The 24,377-nt window shown below is 35.7% G+C and overlaps 1 protein-coding gene across 3 annotated transcripts; it reads left to right on the top strand.

Moving 5' to 3' along the window:
* The first annotated feature begins 9,586 nt into the window (after window positions 1-9,586).
* LOC107760762 (uncharacterized) lies at window positions 9,587-17,562 on the top strand. Of its 3 annotated transcripts, none has more exons than XM_016578863.2 (7): window positions 9,587-9,915; window positions 10,090-10,999; window positions 11,115-11,223; window positions 11,581-11,710; window positions 11,875-12,612; window positions 14,860-16,627; window positions 16,824-17,562. In XM_016578863.2, exons 2-7 carry the CDS (start codon window positions 10,804-10,806, stop codon window positions 17,255-17,257), a joined length of 3,375 nt encoding a protein of 1,124 aa, XP_016434349.1. In that variant the 5' UTR covers window positions 9,587-9,915; window positions 10,090-10,803; the 3' UTR covers window positions 17,258-17,562. The 3 variants fall into 3 exon arrangements, with proteins under 3 accessions (XP_016434349.1, XP_016434350.1, XP_075109758.1); XM_016578864.2 differs by having other exon boundaries at window positions 9,629-9,915; window positions 10,142-10,999; XM_075253657.1 differs by having other exon boundaries at window positions 9,629-10,999.
* Window positions 17,563-24,377: the final 6,815 nt, after the last annotated feature.

The raw sequence follows: 24,377 nt of genomic DNA, 5'->3' as shown, positions 1-24,377 counted from the left end.
ATGAAGTCTGCGAACCAGAAATTCTAAGTAAGGAATTCTGTTGACCCGAGGGAAGGTGTTAGGCACCCTCGAATCCCGTGGTTCTAGCACGGTCGCTTAAATTGTTATAATGGCTGAATATCTGATTTAAGTACATTTTATGACTTACGTGTTTTTAATAAGTTTAAACCGCTTTTATTATTATCATTTATTTTTTATAGAATTGCAACGTCGTGAAAATGCATCTCGAACCACGTCACAATCAATGCGCCCGTGATCGTCGACACATTTGGACTTCGTTGAGATTTGGATTTGGGTCACATCAATGTGCACCCGAATTTAAGAATATAATTTACTTAAAGTCGCGCCTAAAGAATCTAACGCGTTATTCTCTTTAGGGAGGGCAGTGGAATTCACTAAACAGTCCGTCCCAAATTCTAAGTATTTATCATGATCAATTATTGAGGGCCCCACAATTTGCTTTTTATTTAGCGAGGCTCGTCTCATTATTTTAGAAGGGAACCCTACAGTGGCTACATTTCTATTACGTTTGTTTCTAAAACTAAAAGAAAAAGAACATGCTAATTTAACTATATGCCTTTGCCTAATCCGGATTCTTATCAATTTCTGATTAATTATTTACAAAGTAGAGAAAACACTACACTTCAATGGAAAATTGCTTTAGTTTGACAGAAGAAATCCGCTTAGTCTAATGAAACACGACACTTAATCCGAACAAACATTTTTAGGCCAAAGTTAGATTAACTTGTTTAAACAGGGTTGATAGAATTCCTTAGTGAAGAATACCCCCGATAACATTCAAAACTAATCCTATAAAGGCCTAAAGAAATCGAAAACCGGGCAGTTCAAAACCACATTATGTTTGGCTAGGTTTAATAGCCTTTTGCCCTTACTTATTCAATACATGCTGAAAAAGTGAATTTAATTTTAACAATCACATTAAATAATTTCTCATTTCAAGAGTTCTGTTTACATCCTGTATGCCACTAAACGAATCGAACACCACAGTTCAAATCAGCATAGTACAAGCTTAACAATGTATTCCCTATCAGCTATAAACTACAATTTACATAAACTTGACAACATTTATGAAAAGGCAGTCAGTAAACGGGTGATTATAACTCTTTCAAATCTTTCTATTCATGCTTTTTCAATGTTACATTCAGCTACACCAATGTGAGACTTGAGATGTGTACCTGGAAACAACTGAAAATGCCAAAGCGAAGAGGAAGAAGATAGGGAAATCAGCAACAGCAGGAAACAAAATAGCAGCAGCAGCAGGGCAGGATAGCAGCAGACAAAACAATACAGCAAGAACAGGCTCGAGTGCAGAAATGCAACTATGGCCAATAGAAAGTAGTAGCCAAATGACAGCAACACCCAGTGGAGTAGAATCAGGACTCCAGACAGACCAAAACAGTAGTAAACCAATGAAAACACTCGAAGTAAACACAACTGGAACTTCAAAGAATCAGAATTGTTTTTGAACAAATTGAACAGCTGAAACCCAAACAATAATAGGAGGAAACAGTTTCTGATTGTTGACTGTACCCCTTCTATCCCTTAACCTCTCTCTATCTGTGTTTGTGTTTTTCTTTTTCAGCTCTTTCTTTCAGAAATTCCTCACAGTCTGTCTATTTTCTTTTTTCTCTCCTTCCAATTCTCTCTGTGTGTGCCCCTATCAGATGTCCTTTTTCTTATCTCTTAATGTGCCTCTCTTTTATAAGCCTCAACATCAAACCTTTTACAGCCTGTTAAATTAATCAGATACCCCTCCCATGTGCCCATCTCTTTTCAGTTTCCACTCAGCTATTTAAGTATTAATCCCATGACATTCCCTGGCAGATTTTACTTTTAAAAGGTTTAAACACTTCTTTAAACTAAAGCCAAGTATGGGCAGTAGAATATATCTGACAGCATATACTGTCAGATTGTTTAAAACTTAAAAGCTTCTTAATGCAGAAAAACAGGCTGTGCACAAGGCACATGAGGTGCACCAATGCACATGCTGTGCACGAGTGCACATGCCTTCCAATTCAGGATTTAAACATAAACAATCCCTTTTTACATTGACTGGTCCAAATCAACAGCTATAGGTAAACGAAACTGATTCTGAATTGATTTCAACAAATGTTCAACAGAAGCAAATCGATTTACTATGCTCAGACAGTTGAAATTAATTGACGACACATGTCGACTCGACTATATTAGCATTATCATACACAATCGTAGCCGAAAATCAAACATTCAGAAGTATAGGATACGTGACTCGACTTATACTGATTAAAATAGAATGGTGCATCCGAGGAATCAGTTAGTTAGTACAAATTGGAATACAACCAATACGCATGCCGTATCAGAATAGGAGGAGAAGGATTCAGACAAACACAGATGTTCAAACAGAGTGGACGAACAAAAGTTGATAAAAATTCAAAACACAAATTGACACAAAACATGAACAGACATCTAATCCCTCACATGGACCAAACAAATAAGGGAAGAAGGCAGACTCACCTCAAATCTTGAAAAATCGGAAACCTTGAACCGGACTTGGACAGACTTTCTTAAGGCTGAACGGACTTTAATCGAAGTGTTTCTCAGATGAGAAACACTTCGATTAAGGTCCCTTGGACCTTAATTTCTTTGGCTCGAACGGGTATGAACTAGTGACGAGGAACTACAAAGTTCCAAAACTCAGATCCGGGATTCATGTTTCCCTGGTTAGATTCGGACCAAACCAAGTATGGTTCGGTCACGAGGGGGGTCTGGGGAGTATCTGGTACAAAACTGGGGTTGGTTGGGTCAGATCGAGTTTTGACTCGAATCTTCGAATGAAGATTCGAGGACCTGGGGGGTGATTCGAAACATGGGGTTGGTAGATTTGGGTTCAGGATGGCCTGGGGGTCCTATGGTGTTCAAGGGAAGGTCACCGGCGTCCATGCCGCCGGCTTTCATGGCGGAAGTATGCAGAGGCGGCTAGGGTTTTAGGTGTTGTGGTGAAGACGACGAAGGCTGGGGTTTGGATAGGGGGGGGGCAGGGTAGTGTTATGCGCTTATATAGTTAGTGGGCAAGTGGATCCTGGCCGTTGGATGAGACGAGATGAAGGGCCAGGATCCTTCGGCTAACAGGGAACGACGTCGTTTCAAGGGTAAGGGGTTGGGGTCGGTCCGGGTGTAAATGGGTCGGGTTTGTTGATGGGTTATGGGGATTGATCTTGGCCGTTGATCACTCTGAGATCAACGGCCCAGATCAGGCACGACTCAAACGACGTCGTTTGGACGTCCTGGGCATCAGGTGACCTGGGCTGGGCAGGCCTGGGTCTTGGGCTGTTTGTTTGGGCCAATTTTGTTAAAATTGGCCCAAGTCCGGAAGGGGTCTTTTTTTTTTTTTTTTTTTTTTTCTTCTTATTTATTTTAAAACAAAGCTAAGCCAAAAAAATCAAATTAAAATTAAATACACACTCAAATACAATTATTTGCACACATACTAAAATATTTCAAAACCGGTAAAGTCAAACCAAATAAAATCACGGACGAAAATGCCTATTCACGATTTTCTATTTAACGACCGAATTACGGTTTGAATTACGCAGGACACATATATATTTTTTGAATTTTATTTTAATAAAGTAAATAAATAAGAATGGGCCAAAATCACAAATAAATCCACAAGGTGCCGTACAGAAATCCGAAATTGTACAGCAGGGCCAATTATATTTGTTTTTTTTTATTTCTTTTTGGAGTGATTGTCGTGTGAAACAAAAATCACGTGCTCACAACGCGCAATGCGCGTATCATTAGACTAGTGTATATTAAATATGCCTTCCACTATTTGACAAAGTAGCAGTTACTATTCACGTTCAGAAGGTTCACTAAGACATTAACTATACTGTTGTTTTATAGCATATACTAACTTAGTGGTATTAGACTATTAAAAATTCACTTTCAAATTCTAGTGACTTCTGCCGGTTGTGAAAATGAACTTGCATTTGGCTATATGGCTTGATGCAATAGTAGAAAGAAAATAGCCATATGCAACACTAATTTAGTAAAGCTATATCCATTCTGACTAGATCTTCTAAGCAGAAAACACAAATTTCCAGTTAGTGACTTCTAGAAATGCGGGCATGACTGTGTTATATAAACGGGTTGAATTTAAGATTTAAATTTGGTAATTTAATGTCAAGTGGTATATGCATTCATTGTTATTTAATTTAGCCGATAAACCGTCCGATAATTGCGAAACCGATACCAATCCACCCGATATCTTATCGGTTTGGCTAGCGAATTAGTATATTTACGAGCCGATAACTGCTAAGTCGAACCGTTAAACGTAACAATCCGCCCGATAGACAGCCCTACTAGTGGCGTCCAGCGAGGGGCATAATTTGGTGACCAGAGAGACTCGAGGTAGTGCTGCTTTCCGTCCGGAGACTCTAGAGTCACCTTCACTCTTATTATTATTGTTTCCTTGTACCATACATTATTGTATTTTATTTCAAACCTTATATATAGTATTCTTAGTAGCTAATATACTCTATGACACTAAATCTTTGGAGGTTGTGTGGAAGGTGTATAGTTTATACTTATTTATATATATGTTTCTGAGTTTTACTCTTATTCCACTCTAAATCTTTGGAGGTTGTGTGGAAGGTGTATAGTTTATACTTATTTATATATATGTTTCTGAGTTTTACTCTAATTCAACTCTAAATCTTTGGAGGTTGTGTGAAAGGTGTATAGTTTATACTTATTTATATATATGTTTTTGAGTTTTACTCTTATTCCACTTTATCATGTTGTTATCTATTAGACCAGTTCCTTATTTATCTTAGATGTTGGCTTGCTTAGCTAGCAGTGTTAGGCGCCATCGTGACCTCATTAATTGGGGTTTTGGGTTGTAACAACCTTGTTTGTTATTATAATATCTTTGCGCTCTACCTTATTCTACTGTTACATTTACGTTTTTTACCTTGTTTGTAATTGTTATATCTATACTTTTGACCCTGGTTGCTACTGTTGCATCTACACCTTGTTTGTTACCGTTACCTTGTTGAGTTGTTTATTCGTTGTTACTACTTTTTGTGTAGATTGGTATCGTGTGATGGGGTGGTACGCTGTCATGGAATCGTGTGATGGTATTATGGTCGTTGGATCGGTTTGCACTAGGCCTGTTAAATGGACCGACCAGAACCTGAACTCATTAACTCTTGGCCCGGGGGTCCTTAACTATGCCGATCCGGTTCACTTTCTTATAGGGGCCGATCCGGATTTGATCCATTAATCAAAATCTCTTAACCCGACCCGTAATCCGTAACCCGTAACCTGGGCCCTAATGGGCCAAATCCAATTAAGTCAAAAAATAATAAATGATAAAAAAATTAAATTTTTCTACATATATACGAACTTGAAATTACTACATGTTGTTGAAGCCAATTAGAATAAAAAGAAAAGAAAAATCATACTTTATTAACGTTAAAACTTGAGAAACATGAAATTCGACTATTTCTATAACTAATAGTCTAATACATAAGAAAAATGATATTCCAATATACTCTAATTCTATATTTTTAAAACTCCTAAAACTCTAATATACTCTATATTTTAAAAATAATTCTTACCGAGCTGGTCCGAGCGGCTTGAGCCGTGGGTCAACTATCAATTAAGTGGGTCAAAATAGTTAGCTCGGCCCAAGCCTTTTAAATTAATGGGTTGATCCGATTAGGATTTCGTGGGTCATGGGTTAGTTAAAAGGTCAATTTTAATGGATTATGTGGATCGATTCGTGGGTTGACCCGACCCATTTGACAGATCTAGCTTGCACGCTATAATGGTATTATGTTGGATCAGATTGCATGTTGCAAAGGTATTATGATTTTGTTGAGCTGAGTCGGTAACATGTAATACACATATATGTACATTCATACATACAACCTACATGCTTAACGCCTTTATATGATTTTAGATACATTATTATGTATGCATGAGACTTGTCAATGCGGCGTTGTACATTTGGGAGGTGTCGGATTGATATAGCGAAAAAGTAATCCTTATACCTTAATATACCGGACTCATGTAAAGGCATACGTAAAAGTTCTAAATAATATATTAATATGGAATTGGAACCTTCATGTATAAACACTCAACCCTAGGTGTAGGAATATTTGAGCTAGTGCTACTAAGTTTATATCTTCTTCTGTATATGGATTTTGTATATTCGGTATATAATTTTGACCTGAAAAGTTGGAAGAGCATGTTGCCATCTTCTTCTTTTTTCCCTTAAAGTGCACCTTATCGTTGATATTCGTTGTTTTTTTGACTAATTTCTTTTGGTTATTCTCTTCTTATTATATTCTATGCATATAGATTGCACGGTATAATAAGTGAGTATATTTTGTCTAAACCTCGCCATCACTTTACCGAAATTAGTCAAGATACTTGCTGAGTACATTGGATCGATTGTACTCATACTATACTTTTGCACCTTGCGTGCAAATATCTTAGAGCTTAGCGATTGCGGCGTTTGAGGATGTGCATTAGACACTCTAGCTTTCTAGTTATTACCCGTCATTTGTTCATGGTTGCTTAGATTATTGTGTTTCTGTTTATGTATATTCAAATAAATATTGTGTTTATTTGTACCCACATTATAAATCTGAATCGTAGTTGCTCATGATTTATACTATCAGCCTTTGAAAATGGTTGTATTAAATTTTTGCATTCTTATTTCAATATTTATTTAAAAATTTAGGCTTATTTGTGTTATTTATTGATAGACTTACCTAGCGGGTTGGGTTATGTGTAATCACCACTTGATGAGATTTTGGGTCGTAACAAAAGTCATATGTCAATCCATGACGTATTTTGGAAGATCGAAGGAAGAAAATGAACGTCTTCGCCATTCCTAGTTTTCGAAGCTCCACATGTCTATTTTCTAACAGGTCTTGAAGTTTGGGACATTTATAGGCATACAAAATTTATTGATTTAAATCCATAAAATGACTTGAACTATATTTTAAATTCAATACATGTTAGTCCGAATAAATACTACGGGCTAAAATAATTGAATTAATTATTTAGGTCTGATAAATATGAAATTAATAAAGAAATTATTACACAAATAGACGGTCAGATTCATTATTTATTTTTCTATCCTATATACATAAATACATTGATTATATACAAAAACAAATAAACATAAATTATGTACAGTTATACATGAATTATACATCCAACGACTATTTTTAGTATAAGAGAATGGTCTTCTGTACCCATGAAGATCAATAGCCCGTTTGGCCAAGCTGAAAAAATCAGCTTATTTTGAGAAGTGCGTTTTTTCAAAAGTGCTTTTCTCAAAAATACTTTTGGTGAGAAGCAGTTTGTGTTTGGCTAATTAGTTTGAAAAGTACTTCAGAGCAGCAATTAGTGTTTGGCCAAGCTTTAAAAAACTGCTTCTAAGTGTATTTTTCTCAAAAATGCTTTTGGAGAGAAACTACTTTTTTCTGCTTCTCCAAAACTGCTTCTGCTTATCCTCAAAAGCACTTTTTTTTCCTTCCAAAAGCTTGGTCAAACACCTCAATTTTTAAGAAGCACTTTTGGCAAAAAAAAGCTTGGCCAAACAGGCTACAAGCCCATGACTCATAAACCTAGCTTGGAGGGTACTCCACTCATACCTATATTATATCTTCTTCTTTTTTTTCGCACATGACATGAAAAATGACAGCAATATCGTCCATACCTTATGCAACATTCGATTTTTTGTTTTAATAATTAAAAGATCATAATTATGAATATATTATTTATTATTCAACCAGTAAAATACGTCAATTCTATGCAAGAACAATATTAGGAAACAGAATAAATACTCGCCAACAAGGTATTGGCTAGATGGATTATGAATACTCGCCAACAATATATGGAATGTATGACAATTCAAGTTCGAAGCAAAACAAATCACACTATAAAGTAAAAGTCACTCAAAGGCAACTTCTAAGTTTATCTAATATTAATAAATCTTATCTGCATTAATTCACCAAATATTTTGAACTCCAACAAAGAGAGTGTAATTAAAACTAAACAGTGGAAGGATAACAGTCTAATCAAAAGTAATACTCTCTGTCTCACTAAAAAATGACTTAAGTATTATATTTACGGAGTGAAGCGATTTTTTCTGTTGATTTTGAACTTTAATTTTGTTTTATACTTTGACTCTACAAATTCTGATCTATTATACTTCTAAAGTAACTTATAAATATGTAAGTTTTATTTTTTAAAATTGATATATAAATTCATATACTCCCTCGGTCTACTAAGTGATTTTTTGGTCTATCTTTTGCGGTCCACAATATTTGATTTTTTCAGATATCAAGAAGGAATTAACTTTTTCTTTCCAAAGTTGCCATTGGAGTAAAGAGCCTTGAAGTTGTTTGTTATATTTTTAATGAGCAAATTAAGGTTAATACGGTCAATTTCGTTGTTAATTGATGTTAAAATGTAAATTCCTTAATGTATGTGAAAAGAGCTAAAAAAATCACTTACAACTTGTTTGGATGGTTGTTATCTTTTCATAATATATCGTATTGTATTGTATTGTACTGTATCATTTGATGAATACAATGTTTGGATAGATTGTGTCGTTTGCCATCGTTTCATGATATCATGCACCCGCAATATGAATAGTAATAAACTTGCAATATTATAAAGAAAAATTATGATACGAGATAAAATTGCTATATAAAAAGATAGGAAAAATAATAAAATAAAAATATTTAACAATAATTAAGGGTAAGATTGAGAGAAAAAAGACAAGTGATTGCTAGTTACATAAAGTGACACAATTCGTCGTTACGTAACAACAGATTTAATGATACGATACAATAAAATTTAAGTAACAATCAAAACAAACATTGTGTTTAAAGTAACAATACGATACCATAGAACATGTAACAATGATCCAAACAAGCTGTTAAAGTGCACAGGAGGTGGTAGTAAATTAGACATATTAATTATTGTACTTTAAATTCAATGATTATGTTGGTAATAAGGTGGTAATACGGATGTAGTGTATAACTTACGGGTTCAACTGAACCCATAACTTTTGATGCGGAGTCAAAATTTGTATGTAAAAATTTACTAAAATTGCAAAAATAGTAGATATGAACCCATATTATAATGGGTTCAATGTTAAAAATATTAAAATTGAACCCATATAATTTAAATTCTGGATCCGCTTCTGATAATACTAATATTTAGCTTTTTACTTATTTTTGTACTTTTTATGCAAAAAATAAGTGCCTTTAATCACTTTTTACATTGCAAAAACTACAAGAACTAAAAATAATGTTTAAATACTAATAAACATTTAAAATAAGTCAATCCAACAACCCTCCCGTAAGGTGAAATACAGAAGTAAAGAGATGAATTTGATGAAAATACAAAACAACTGAGTAGATAGATAAAGTATTACAGTAATTCCGGATGAAAAGCATAGGCATTATTAGGATGTGAAGACTAGTGATCCACAGCCTAGGGAATTGTACTTTGTAGTAGTAGTAAAAACACATCCACAAACTCACGTGTGACTTGTGATGTTTAGCTTTTCATACCTTTTCATGAACATCAAAACTCTGCTCACACCATAACCTCAAACATCACAAACAAACTCTGTTTAGCTGCTAATATTCTCTTATCTAACTGTAATTATCCAAATTAAAAAAAAAAAAAAAAAAGTGGAACTATCAGATAGCAGAAAGAAAGAGAGAGAGAAAAAAAAGAAGGGGAAAACTTGTTGTTGCTGAGAAGGAAAGAAGCAAAACAGCAAATTACTATTCAACCCTAAAGCCAAAAGCCTGTTCCACTGCTCAAGAATCATCATCATCATCCTTATCAATTGCTTCTGCAGCAATTTCATTTCTGGTACTTTTTTGGGTGTTCATTTTTTATTGGAAAAAATGGTTGCTTAGGGTTTACTTCTATTTTGATCCACAACAAACTCAGCTGCATTTTTAGGAAAAATGCTTTCTTGGGTTTACTTTTGTTTTATTTCACAACCCATCTTTTCATTTTGCTGATCTGTACAATTTCTTGCAGATCCAGCTTTGGGTTTCTGCTGATTCTTGATCTTTTCTTCTTTCAAGCTCAGATTTTTCCTTCTTTCAAGCTCAGATTTTTCTTCAAGTTTCAAGCTTATGGTGTCAAGCTAAGCTTTTGGAGTAGCGGGGTTTGAGTGGTTTCTTCTATTTATGCTAATTCCAGTTTTGATGAGGTTATAAGCTCAAGGGGAACAGTTATTTGACTTGCTTTTGTGTAATTAGTGATTGGGTTAGGTTTCTTGAGGATACTGGTTGGTAATTGTGCATTTTTGGGCGAATTCCTGTTTGATTTTGTAGTATCCACGCTTATAGTGATTGATCACTTGGAGTTGAACTGTGGTTTTGTCGCCAAGATTTTGTTATAGAGTTGACTTAGTGGCTAAAGATTCAGTTTTGGCCTTAGATTATGGTGTTTGGAATTGAGGTCATTTTAGCTAGTTTCAGACACTGAAGTGCAATATGGCAAGGACTTTTGTCTATGTGTGAATTGTACGTAGAAGAGGTAGTTTGGAGTAATTTGAATTCCCACTTTGAGATTTACTTGTAAACTTGAGTTAGCTTTTCGATTCCTAAGTGAAAGCTGAGAGGTTTTAGTTAAAGTGGGTTGAAAGTCTTTGCACGATTTTTGTTTATGGGGAACATGATATGCTATTTTAGTGTTGGACTCCTGGGGGGAGTTTGACTGATTGAGTAAGCTGAAGCGGACACTGTGATGCCTCCTTCACCGGCTATGAGATGCTCTCCTGGAAGGGAGCTCAGGGCAGAAAATCACAAGAGAGGGCGCAGTCTTGAAAGTGGGATTCATTTGAGGGAGAAAGATGATGATCTTGCCCTGTTTAATGAGGTGCAAACCAGAGAAAGAGATAATTTCTTGCTTCAATCAAATGATGACTTGGACGACTTATTTTGTAAGATGTTTGCAATAAATTCTTGTTTACATTTCAGAGCTTTATTTTGCTATGAAGCACAGAAAGTTGTTCTTGCTTTAATTTGCCTGACGATATTGCTCATTGTTGTTGGCAGCAACTAAATTGAGGTATTTTTCGGATTATAAGCTTGGAGTATCAATTCCAGCTCGAGGAGAGAGTAGTGACCTGCTTAATGTGGAGGGTGATAAGAATGACTATGACTGGTTGGTTATGTTTATCTTTCATGCATTTATTCTTTTCTCCCCAATTCTGTCAGATTGTGCATAGATGTTGAAAATGAACTCAAATCCGTAGTTTGTCCACTGGCTGCATGTTTGTCAAAACTTGCTATAAATGTTTTTGATTTAGTTAAAAACTTATGTTTGTTTAACAGCCCAAAGCTTTGGAGCCAGAAAGTGTAGGCTCTGTTCAATCTAAGGCTACAGTAAAATTTTAGATTGATGAATGCATTCTCTTTTTCTTCAGAGACATAACTATTTATTTCTTTTAGTATGCTTGTTAGCTGGTGTAAGTTCTTCAATATTCCCCTCATGCCTAATATGCTGAGTTATTGATGAAAGGTTATTGACCCCTCCGGACACTCCTCTTTTTCCTTCTTTGGATGATGAGAGTCATGAGACACGCCCAACTAATCTTGAGCAGAGGGGCCGACCTAGAAGTCAACCTATTTCAATCTCTAGATCGTCAACGGTGAGCATTTTAGTTGTGTGACTGTTTTCCTTTCCCTTTTTCGAGAACTGTATTAATAACTATAGTCAAATAACATACCAAATGCTACCTAACCATATCAAATGCATGGAGCTCCTGTTTTAATGCTAATCAATTTAATAACTTTCATATGGATTGAATGACAGATGGACAAGAGTTACAGAAGTAGTAGAGGTAGCCCCAGTCCAAATCGCCTTAGCCCATCTCCTAAGTCTAGCTATACTGCCAATCAATCAAGAGGGAGACCATCTTCAGCTCCTCATTCAAGTCCACCACCTAACTTGCGGCATTCTACTCCAACAAGGAAACCGTCTCCCTCACCTAATAAAATCTCAACACCTCCTCCAAGGTCCTCTACACCAACTCCTCGGAGGATGAGCACAGGTTCTAGTGGTACTGCAGCTCCATTGCGAGTGAGGGGCACCTCTCCTGTCAAGACAGGTAGAGGGAACTCGGCATCACCAAAGATTAGGGCATGGCAGTCAAATATTCCAGGATTTTCTTTGGAGGCACCTCCTAATCTTCGCACTTCACTGGGTGATCGCCCTGCTTCCTATGTGAGAGGATCCTCTCCTGCATCCAGAAGCGGAACTAGGTCTGGAAGACAATCAATGTCCCCGACTGCTACTCGAAGTGTTAGTTCATCGCATAGTCATGAACGTGACCATTTTAGCTCTCACAGTAAAGGTTCAGTTGCATCGTCTGGTGATGATGACATAGATTCTCTACAATCCATTCCTGTGAGCAGTTCAGATCGCTCAGGTCCAAGAAGTATCAATGGATTTCAAAGTAAGAAAGCTCTTGGCCTTTCAAAGAAGCCAACAAGAGTAGTGTCCTCAAGTTCTGCTCCGAAGAGATCCTTTGACATGGCAATCCGGCAAATGGTATATTACTTTCCTTCTAATCTTGCCATTCTTTTTAGTTACTCGAATATGTGAAACACTAATATGAACCTGGCATTAATGTTCTCTATCGCTTTCTCATAAAGATGTCAATAGCATGTACAGTTAATTGGAAAATGGAACCATTTTGCTCAACTTGTGCTAAACATGGGTTTTGGGTGGTCCCCAGCTGACATGTATACTTTAGACTGTACCTTTTAATGCTTGGGACTAGTTGTCAAAAATGCAAGTAGAAAGCTTAAAGAAATATTGACATTTTAGGAAGTATGCGATGGTGTTGGAAGTTACAATTTTTGGTTTATTTATGCCTAAAAACTTCTTTAACAGCTTTAACATTTTCATTACACTTGAAACATGCATAAGCATCTCTCCTTGATGTACCACATTTTACTAAGGAAGCTATCCTGGCAATATTCTTAAATTACAATATAAAGGCACGCACACACACACTAATATCTTCCAAATTTGTGTTCCTTTTTTTTAATTGGTACTTTCTGAACCTGTATTCTTCTCCATAGTATTTTCAAATTTTCTAAATCTGCTGACAGAAGTAATTTACTATATCAATGAAATACTGATAGCACCGGGTGATGGACTATAATGTGACGTCTAGGATCTGGAATTACAGAAGAGTAAGGTGTCTGTCTAGTTGGATAATTGGTTATTCTACCAGCGAAGCTTGGTCGTCCTTTAAACCCTTTAAGCTGAAATATTTTCCCAGATTTCTCTTCCTTATCTTAATTTTCCCATGAAGCATAAAAGATTGAATGGCAACATACTGGCCTTGGGATAAAAAATGGAGAAAATTATGGCTTTTCCTTTCTTGTTTTTATTACAAAGGATCTTTTTGTATACATGCAATTGCATTTTCATTGTGCAATTTATTATACCAAATGACTCGCTTTGAAGGGGAAAGGAAGAGTAGCAAATATGGTATTCTTTTATTGAATTCCAATAAGCGATATTCCTTGAAAAGAAAGTTATCAAGAAACAAACTTATTTTTTAAATTTTTATTATGTTAGTTGGTAGTTGAGAGGCAAACTCATTTTTATTGTACTCTCATTTTATTTCCTTTGCATTAAAATTCGGAAAGCCTCATCGTTATTAAGTGAGTAGAAGTTGCCAAGTTGGGAACTTAGTTAACTTTTGAGAAATTTTAAAACTACTACATACTGAAAATAGACTTGTTTTCTAATTCTTACCTTTTTATTTGTTTAGTTTAACATGTAGAATTAGCTATTCCAACTAACAATAATTTCTTAAAATTATTTATCAACAAATATTTTGTCAAAGTTCTCCATAAAATGAAGAACTGTGTCTGTTACATTTATTTTTTGTTATGTTTTTCCAATGGAGCTAGTGGATCTAAGCATGGTAAGAAAGATTGATGCACTACATTATCTCTTTTCTAGGTTCAAACTCAGGTATGGGTTGATATTAGAGTGCTCAGCATCATATTTAAAATCATTTATAAAGTGTGTCACTATGGTTTAGTTGAGATAATAGTTATATAACGTAGAATGGAAGGGTAACAGTTACAAAGAGCAGTATACTTGTTATATGCACCTTGAATGAGGAAGATGAGGTGTAGGCTGTGTACATACTCATGTTTCATCGTTCTCTGCATATGTTGTTGTCCATTGATGCTTCATTTGTGGTTTAAGGCATGTCTTTTTACACCAAGGTAGTAAATAAGCACCCCAAATAAAATTGAGTTAGGTGGTTTTTGTTACCCAATCAAACAAAAGCCAACACACCACTTAATAGAGGACTAAGAATAGTTGCCAAGGACCATCAACTAACCTTTTACTCCTGCTTGTCCTTCCGCTTACCAAGTTACTTTGTGATTTCCTTCATTGGCATTTTTTTTAGTTTTGTTTGGGAAGTAACCACGTGAGTGTAGCATTGCTAGCAAGTAAACATCTTCAAACTAGCAAAACTGAAAGTGTTAACCCATTGCATCACCACAGTGCAAGTGAAACTCCTCAGCAAACTAATTAAAGATATCTGTAGGCCTGTTAACTAGCAGTGTTGCACTAACACCAAAAGCATGGAACTTAATAAGCAAATTATAGCAGGGAACTCAGCACTTAGTTTTTCTGATTAAGCACATACAAAATCTCAGTTGCAGCTAAATAATCACTGCATGGGAGAATGTCCAGCTTTCTCGTTGAATTTCTTGAGAAAATATGTTTTCTGAAGTCCATCCATGCACAACCCCATTGTAGGATCAAAGGAAAGCTCCCCAGAATATGTTCAGGCCTCTCATGTCAAGTGTCCCTAGTTCAACCTTCTACGCGGGCAAAGCTAGTGGCGCACATCGTTCTATGATTTCCAGAAACTCGTCTATCACAACTAGCAGTAATGCTAGCTCCGATCAAGCTACAACTGCACTGCATGACACTGAAGGAAGTGAGCAAAACCAGGAGGATATAGGTAATGGTCAAGTAAAAACAACATATGCTGATTTACAGGAGGAAGTTTTTGTCCTTGATAAGGCTGATGCTACGAATGAAGCTCTTAGGAAGCAAATATATGATAGGGCATCTTGCAGTCCGCTTGGTGAACTTGATGGTGACCTGATGGTTGATTCTCAACTTGTTGGCTATGAAATTGGCAGTCCACATGATAAAGCTGTGGAAATCACAGCAGACTTGGAAGTCATGAACTCGAATGTCAATGTGACACATATGAATGCTCTAGAAGATGCGGTACAGTGTTGTAGATGTGGTCAGTGGTACTGTGACACTGAAACAATTGATGGAGATCTAAAGCTTTGTTCAGATTGCAGTAGTTCAGAAGTACAATTGCTTGGTGAGAATTCTCCTGAAACTTTGACAGCAATCCTAGAAGACAGACTAGTTGATGGTTTTGTGCCAGCTGGTGATTCACATGATTCCTCAGAAGCAACTGGCAAGAATATATTAGGGGATTGCCATACCAGATTGACTCCTGATGCAGGTGAGAAGTCTTTTATGAATCCACATGTGGATGAAGGCGTGCAAGCTCTTGCCAACTGCCAAGCTATGGCTCAATCACCCAATGCTAACATTAGCTCCGAGCCTGATCTGATTACTGAAATTCCAGAAGGTGCAGGTATTTCAGTGCTGCTAAATATATCAAGTAGTGGGAAAGGGAACATTGTTCAAAACAGAACACTCTATGCCACTAATATAAATTATGATGATTTATCATATGTAAGAGACACTGCGAACAGCTTGAGAAGCTCCACTGGGTACGGCAGTGCATCCGCTTCATCGTCCATTGACTTAGGTTCCACTGGTCAGACAGAGTCTCGCTTCCAGCGGCAATTAAGTGGAAGGAAACTTGACTTGGAAAATTATAGGAATCAGGGTGATAGAAAGCTCCAAAGCTCCAACTCATCCTTGTCTGGAACTTCAAGTCATGCGGTCCAAACTTTAAGCATCACAACAAGTTCCCTTGAAGAGTTCTCTGAAACATCTGCTTCTGCCCACTTGCAAAAGAATGTTGATCGGGTAGAACAACTGCTGCATGGGGAAAATACAAAAGTGAACAACTTTTGCACTGATGTTGAGAGTGATGATAATTGTAGAATTTCCTCTAAGTCAGTGGATCCCACAGGATCTGTGCCGTCAAGTGCAAATTTTGACGAGTCCACTTCATCTATGAATGGTGAAAACTTGGCAAGCAACTCAGACAATTCTGTGAAAGTGGAACCTTGTTGTTTGATTTCTGAAACTCATCTTATTGAGGAAGATGTCTCAAATTCTTCCGTTGACAAAGTGGAGGTTGTGGATTCTTTGAATCAGAGCTCACTAGATGCAATATCTGAGCTGGAAATTGAGAACGGCCATGTTTCTCCTGATTCACAATCTGATATTTGCTCCTTTCACTCGGAGAGCAGCATAGATGAATTAAATGAGCAGTCCTTGCATACAGCGGCTGGTGATGGCAATGAAATTGTAGCGACTGTTGAAAAATCTGAGTCCATGGATCACAAAGACAGCATTCTCGGTATGTATATTTCTTGCGTTGTAAATATGCTTTTCTTGTTAAGGTTTTCCCTTTTGGGGTTGGGCTGCTATATTAACTGTTGAACCAAATGACTTAGGGAATCAAGTTTACAATCCTTTAATCCCGTTAAGGAAAGTTTAAGGTGTATATCCACCTGTTTACTCTTATGTATCTGAAGATCCATCTCTTTTGACAGAAGAATCAACTGTTACACTGGAGGGGCAAGGAGGAAATAAGGCGAGAAGCTTGACACTAGAAGAAGCTACTGACACAATACTGTTTTGTAGCTCCATTGTACATGACCTTGCATATCGAGCTGCAAACATAGCTATCGAAAAAGAGAATTCAGTTTTGTTTGAAGATTCGCGGCCCACAGTGACTATAGTGGGCAAAGCAAATTCGGATAGAAGGGATCCGCGTGGTAGAACCTCTGGTAGACGTAATTCTAAGTCCTCACTAAAGGCTAGGCAGAAGATGGATACAGACACAAAATCTCCTCGAAACGGCACCAACACCGAGAGTGATGAGAAAACTGACAAATCCACAACTCGCATTGTGGGAGCTCCTATTAAAGGTGATAGCTTGAATCCTCCAAAACTTGAATCCAAGTGCAACTGCACCATAATGTGAGTATCCTTGGGGGCCTATTTGGTAATCAACAATTCCTTTTTTTGTTTGTTTTGAATTATTTTGTAAGAAGGAAATATGTTTCTAATAACATAATCATTGTAAAGTTTAATTGATTGTTAGGGAGATAAATAGCAGAAGGCATTGGAGGTTGTTCCAATGGCCATATTCTTGTTAGTCATTTGTATGTGATTGTAGTTTTCCACTGGAGAGCAAGTGTGAATTCTTTTTACTTTCTGGTGCTAGAGGAAATCCTTAACTCAGAAACCCTCCATGTGGGTTCATTATATTTTTGCTGCAGATAAAAAGGTTAATTAGCTAGGGTGTGGGAAGTTATTATTATTATAATATATATATATATATATATATATATATATATATATATATATATATATATATATATATATATATATATATATATATAGTTTGGTTAAATACTACGCTTTTCTTGGTTTCGGGTTGAAAAGTATTCTTTGTGTTTTAAAATTATACACTTAAACCCCTCAAATAGTAAAAATCTTGCAAATATTAACGGTCACAATGCAATTCAAATTAAATATTTAAACCCCTGTATAACAGAAATCCTACATTGGACTTTTGGATTTGAAGTACATTGACTTATCCGTACCTGAGCAAATTGATATCAATTGAAGTGAAAAATAAAAAAAATTCAAATTCTAAAATGAAATATTCATACGTACTATATACATAGCTTCCATGTATAAAATGCAAAAACTATTATTTCTGATAATTGAAACAATCTTATTTATTTCGCTAGCGTTTGAACATAGAATTGATTGAAACTTGCCAAAAGAATTTTTGAAGTTGTGTTGAAAAATAATTTTTAAAAGTTGAAGTTGTGTACCATTAACTACTTCATTTATGAATTTCATAGTAATAGATATACATGTCCTACCGAGACAGAATTTGAAAATTGCTATCCTCTTGCCTAGCAGGCAAAGATTTACCTCCGTTGAAAGGATGATTCATTCGGATCGACATGAGAGTCCAACTACATTGCCAGAATCCATGTTGTATATTTGAAAGAGGTTGACCTCCTTGCTTCTCTCATGGTACACTCCTCTTCCCGCCGAGCTGGTTAATGGAGGACAGACTGATTCATTCAGGCCTACCAGGGGTATTAGATAAGGAATCCCCATCTCTCCCTACCTCTTTATCCTTTGGATGGAAAGGCTCTCTAGGCTCATTAACAGAGCTGTTGATGCCAAGGAATGGTTTCCAATTAGCATCAGCAGGATTGGTCCTAAGATCTCTCATCTTTTCTTTGTCGAGGACTTAACTCTTTTTGCCAGAGCAAATGCAAAAAATTGTAGCACCATCATTCATACTCTTAACTCCTTCAGTGAAGCCTCTGGTCAGAAAATAAACTTATTAAAGTCCAGAGCATTTTCTCTTCCAATTGCAAATCTGATCAGGTCATAGCTCACTCTGCCAACCTCCCCATCTAATCTAGCAGTTCCCTTGGCAAATACATGAGCTTCCCAATTTTTCACAAAAGGCCTACTAACAGTAACTTCGAATTCATCATAGACAACATGCATTCAAAGTTGGTTGGCTGGAAGACTAGTTACCTGTACATGATAGGTAAAGCTACAGTGGCAAAGTCTTTCTTAGTAGTATTCCTAGCCATGTAATACAATTCACAAAACTGTCATCCCACACTCAGTGGCGGATTTAGGGGCGGAAAGGGGTTCACCCGAACCCCCTTCGCCGAAAAATTATACTGTATATATAAGGCAAAATCTATTTTTTAACTCTATATATTTTAAGTTTTGAACCCTCTTAACACAACCCAAAAATATAGTTTAGTGGTCAAGAGAGTTCAAAACCTTCATAAGGTCATAGGTTCAATTCCCACTAACTACAAATTTTTTTTTTGAACCCTCTTTCCTTGAGATCCTACCTCCGTCACTGTCCACACTACTAAACTTATCAATAGAATCCAAAGGAACTTCGTCTGAGGTACTACTCCTGCTAAGAAAAAAATGCACTTTGTAGGTTGGGAGACTGTCACAAGCCTAAAAGTGCGAGCGGCCTTGGTATTCAAAAAGCTGAGTATAAGAACAAAAGCCTTGCATATTGGGCTAGCCTAGAGGATTTTTCATAAACCTACCTCTCTCTCTGGGCTAGAGTCTTGATATCCAAATACTGCAATCGGACTCAAATACCTAAAACAGCCAAGTCCCCCATTTGGCAGTGTATTCTCCAAGGCTGGAATATTTTTAAAGGTGATGGAGTCACTTTCCTTAATGATGTTTGGATCCCTAATAACAATTCCATTAGAAGCATGATTGAGGGACCCTCAACCCCGTTGATTACTCTCTTAAATTTGTTAGTGTTTACAACAATGATAACTGAAACACTTCTTCTCTGTCCATCACTCTTCTGGACAATGTCATCAACACCCTCAAGCCCACCATCATTCCCAGAGCCAGTAGTAAAGGATAAAACGATATGGGGGCTTACCAGTAATGATATTTTTAGCACTAGATCAGCCTACCATTTAATTGACTCCAAAAACCTCTCTACTTCAGCTAGCTCCACCAAAAACTTCAGCTGGATCTGGAACCTCGAAGTGCTTAACAAGATCAAGACCTTCTTTTGGCTCCTTCATTATGAAAGACTTCCTACTGGTGCTTTTCTCCAGAAAACTGGAGTCAATATTGACCCAGGGGTGGCTCTAAGGCTAGGCTAGTGAGGTCGTCACCTTAGACCCCCAAAATTTGAAGGCCCCAAATTATTTTTAAACTATTATTATTGTTATTATTATTAGCAGTAGTAGTAGATACTCCTATATAACATATACAAATAATTATGATAAATAAAAGTGTTATAATGTACTTTTTTGTTATTTGATTAAGGTTATTTTACTAATAAGTTCAAAATTATGATAATTTTCTTTACTCATTAACTAGTATATTTTCTTCACTCTTCAATTTTAATTTTATTCTTTTTACATCAGAATTTAGTTATATACATCGACAAACATAAAGAATTTCCTTTACAATATTCTCTGAAACTGCATGAATAGAAAAGCATTCATGCACCGATTTCCTTTTAGTGTAATTCAACATCTTATATAGGGTTATTTACAATTTATTTTAGATATTTACCAATGAGTGCTACTTAATAGAATGAACTATAATAATCGTTTAAATTGATCAGAAGGTGTAAATATTTTTAACAATGTCAATGCAAAACATAAACTATTACGTTATGTACGTTTATTTCTTTTTCTTGTTTGTGATGATAACAAAATCAATATTTTCATTTTGAGTTTCGGACCTCAACATCTGATAATCCACCACTTTATTATTTGTGCTCTTATTCCAATTTTTTCCTTATTTTTTTTTTATCTTAAATGATTAATTTATTGTTTAGAAAATATTTTTTTTGTTAGTGTACAAATTTTATAAAATAAATTCAAGGGTCTCTCAATATTATTTCATCTTAGGCCTCGAGATCTTTTGAGCCGTCCTTGTATTGACCCCATCTACGGCTTCTGCTCCAACAACATTGAAATCATTACCCATATCTTCTTTGAATATCCAAATGCAAAACTTTTATGGATAATCTTAGCCTTCTTTGCACCAATGATTATTGCCAAAATGATCTCATCTTCGCTAGCCAAGCTTTCCCAAATACATGGAACAAGTTAAGGAAAAAGCCCTTCAGTATTAACTTGTCCTGGGAGTTTCTTCTCCCTTTCTGCTTCTCGCATATATGGCTAACTAGAAATTACAATCTTGTTAACAAAAAAAGACACCCTACACCAGCTACTAATACCATATCAAAAGCCACTGAATAACACTTTTTTATTGGTAATGAAGTAACTTGCAGTAAAATTACTATTAATATAAAATGGGAGCTCCAGAAAGAGGCTACTATAAGCTAAGGGGCGACCCTTCCATAAAGCAAGCAAATCAACCGCTTTAGGCCCCATATTTGTGGAGGCCCCATTTTTTTGTTACACCTAATAGACTATGTATAAATTTAAAAAAAAAGTTATGTAAAGTGAAAAATTTTATTTTATTTTTTTAAAAGAAATATAGAGAAGAAGGATTTGCAAATGCTATGATTTCTACCAAGGAAATTGCACTTGAAATGAATATCGAACCCGAATTTCGTAAGAAACGTGTGATATATAGCAATTATCAATTTGATGTGAATGTTGATAATGAAATCTCAAAATATTTCGAAGTGTCCTCTAGAGTTGATTACTTTTATGCATAATAGACAAGACTATTTTTTCATTTCACAATAGATTTGAACAATTCGAAACATATGAAAATATTTTTGGTTTTCTATTTGGCAGTAAAAACTAAGATCACTAGATGTTGGAAATTTAAAAAATATATTGCCTTAGCTTAATCTTGAATGTTCCTTAAAGCATAATAATCAATTCGATATTGATGGTCTAGATTTATTTTTTTGAATTAAAAGTATTAAGAAAATAGTACAATTAGAATATAATAGTTTAATTGATACACTTAATCAAATAAAAAGATTTAATTCTTTTCCAAATGCCTAAATTGCTTATGGAATAGTGTTCATAACTCATGTTACTGTTGCTTCAGCGGAAAGAAGTTTTCAAAATTAAAATTGATAAAATCTTACATAAGAACAACAATGTCACACGAAAGGTTAAATGGATTAGCTATATTGTCAATGGAGAAATACTCATTAGAAGTTATTAATTATAAGAAAATTATTAATAATTTTGTATCTAAGAAAAGCTAAAAAAAATAGACTTCAAATAAATAATTAAAAAAATTAAAAAGTTAAGGCCCCTCATAAAGTTTGGCTTTAGGCGGTAAAATTCGTCGGGCCGCCCCTGATAAGCTAAACACTAATGGTGCAACACTAGATAACACTAATGCCGGTAAGGTGTCTTCAAAAACTTCGATGATGACTGGGTAATAAGATTTCTGGGTAGCGTCCCACACACTTCTAATATTCATTCTGAATTAACAGCTCCGCTGCAACGATCAAGCACAACTACATGGAACAGAACAGAGCAACTGATCTTTTGGAAAAAGATGGAGCCAAGAAGGAAATTTTTGGAAGATTGACCATGTTGGTGTCACACCTCCTTTTTGCGCGCCTACCCCGAAGGATATATGCGCAAGAGAGTTTTTCCAAATTAAGTGACAATATTCGAAATGGGATTATTTATTTAATTCAGAGTCGCCACTTGGGAAAGGTTTGGCTTTTGGTGTCCCAAGTCACCGGTTTATCTTGAATCCCAAATCGAGGAAATTTTCGACTTTCCAAATGAAGTTTGCGAACCAGAAATTCTAAGTAAGGAATTCTGTTGACCCGAGAGAAGGTGTTAGGCACCCTCGAATCCCGTGGTTCTAGCACGGTCGCTCAAATTGTTATAATGGCTAAATATCTGATTTAAATACATGTTATGACTTATGTGCTTTAAGTTTAAACCGCTTTTATTATTATCATTTATTTTTTTATAGAATTGCAACGTCGTGAAAATGCATCTCGAACCACGTCACAATCAATGCACCTGTAGTTGTTAACACATTTCGACTCCGTTGAGATTTGAATTTGGGTCACATAAATGCGCACCCGAATTTAAGAATGTAATTTAGTTAAGTCGCGCCTAAAGAGTTTAACGCGTTATTATTTTTGGGGAAGGCAGTGAAATTCACTAAATAGTCCATCCCAAATTCTAAGTATTTATTATGATCAATTATTGAGGGCCCCGCAATTTGTATTTTTTATTTGGCGAGGCTCGTCTCATTATTTTAAAAGGATAATCTTAGCATGACTACATTTTCTATTTTTTTCGTTTTCTAAAATAAATGGAAAAAAATACACGCTAATTAAATTACATGCTTGGCTAATTCTGCCTCTTATTAATTATCGGATTAACTATTTACGAGGCGGGGAATTGTTTCAAGCCTTATTCCATGATCGAACATGCTTTTAATTTAACATAAAAAATTGCATACAAGATTAATAAAATGCTAAACTCACGCTAAACATTCTTCAAGTTGAATTGAGACTAACTTATTTAAACTAGGTTAATGGAATTAACTACTAGAGGACGCTACTAATGAGATTCGAACATTATCCTACAAACTGCCTAATGGAATCCGATTTTTGATAGAGTTAAATCAAATGATTAAAAGCTGTATTGTGTTTGGCAGGGTTAGTAGCAATCTACCTTATACGTACAGAATATAACTAAAAATGAAGTCCAATTATCGACATACTAACTACTCGTGCGTTCCATGAATTACATAATTACACCATACGTACAACTAAACAAACTAAACAATTGTAAATCACAATACTTAAACAAACTAAGTTTTCAATTAAATACGAAACTACCTGTTGTATTTTCCTATTGAATTACAACCTAAAGAATTGCACAAATATGCTAACACTTTATAAGACTATAGATACAGCACCAAATGACTAAAAAATTCTTCGCGTCTTTCATTTCATACTCATTGTTACTGTTACATCAGTGTGAGATTCAAAATGTGTACTTGAATTGGAGAATGAGAAGAAGAGGAAGATCAGTAGAAGTAGCAGTAGTATAGTGACAGACAGGTTCAGCAACACAGTGAAATCTCTGAATCAATCGAGATTAATGACAGAAATTCCAAGCAACAAAGGCAAACCAAACCAAATTTCAGAATGGTTTTGAGAACCAAATAGAGTTACAGAGATGACTCCAATTGACCAAATATGTTCAACACAATGAATCCAACACCTCCCAAGCCAAACCCCAAATGAATCAGAACAAACGGAATGACTTGCTACTGGGGTTCGAATGAGTCGAAAGACTCCAAAATTCTAGTACTGGACAAGGTTTCTTCCTTGAAAACCAAAGAAGACTATGTTCTGGTGTTTTTTTTTATTTAAAAAAAAGGGTATGGGAGCTAAACTTCCAATGGGGAATGGAAAACCAATTCAAAGAAAAGAAGCAGTCCAGCAGTATATTTTTTCTCCAGAAAGCTCTCCTATTTTTTTCCCCCTTTCTTTCTGATTTCCTCTCTCTCTTTATACAAGTCTGCCCCTTTTCAAACTTAGTGCATGCCCGACCCCTCTCTTTTGAAAAAATCAGAAATTTCCA

The sequence above is a fragment of the Nicotiana tabacum genome, chromosome 5 (genome assembly GCF_000715075.1).
Source record: "Nicotiana tabacum cultivar K326 chromosome 5, ASM71507v2, whole genome shotgun sequence".
Lineage (NCBI taxonomy): Eukaryota > Viridiplantae > Streptophyta > Magnoliopsida > Solanales > Solanaceae > Nicotiana > Nicotiana tabacum.
Note: the sequence above shows the minus strand (reverse complement) of the source record. Positions and strands in the feature narration are given on the sequence as shown.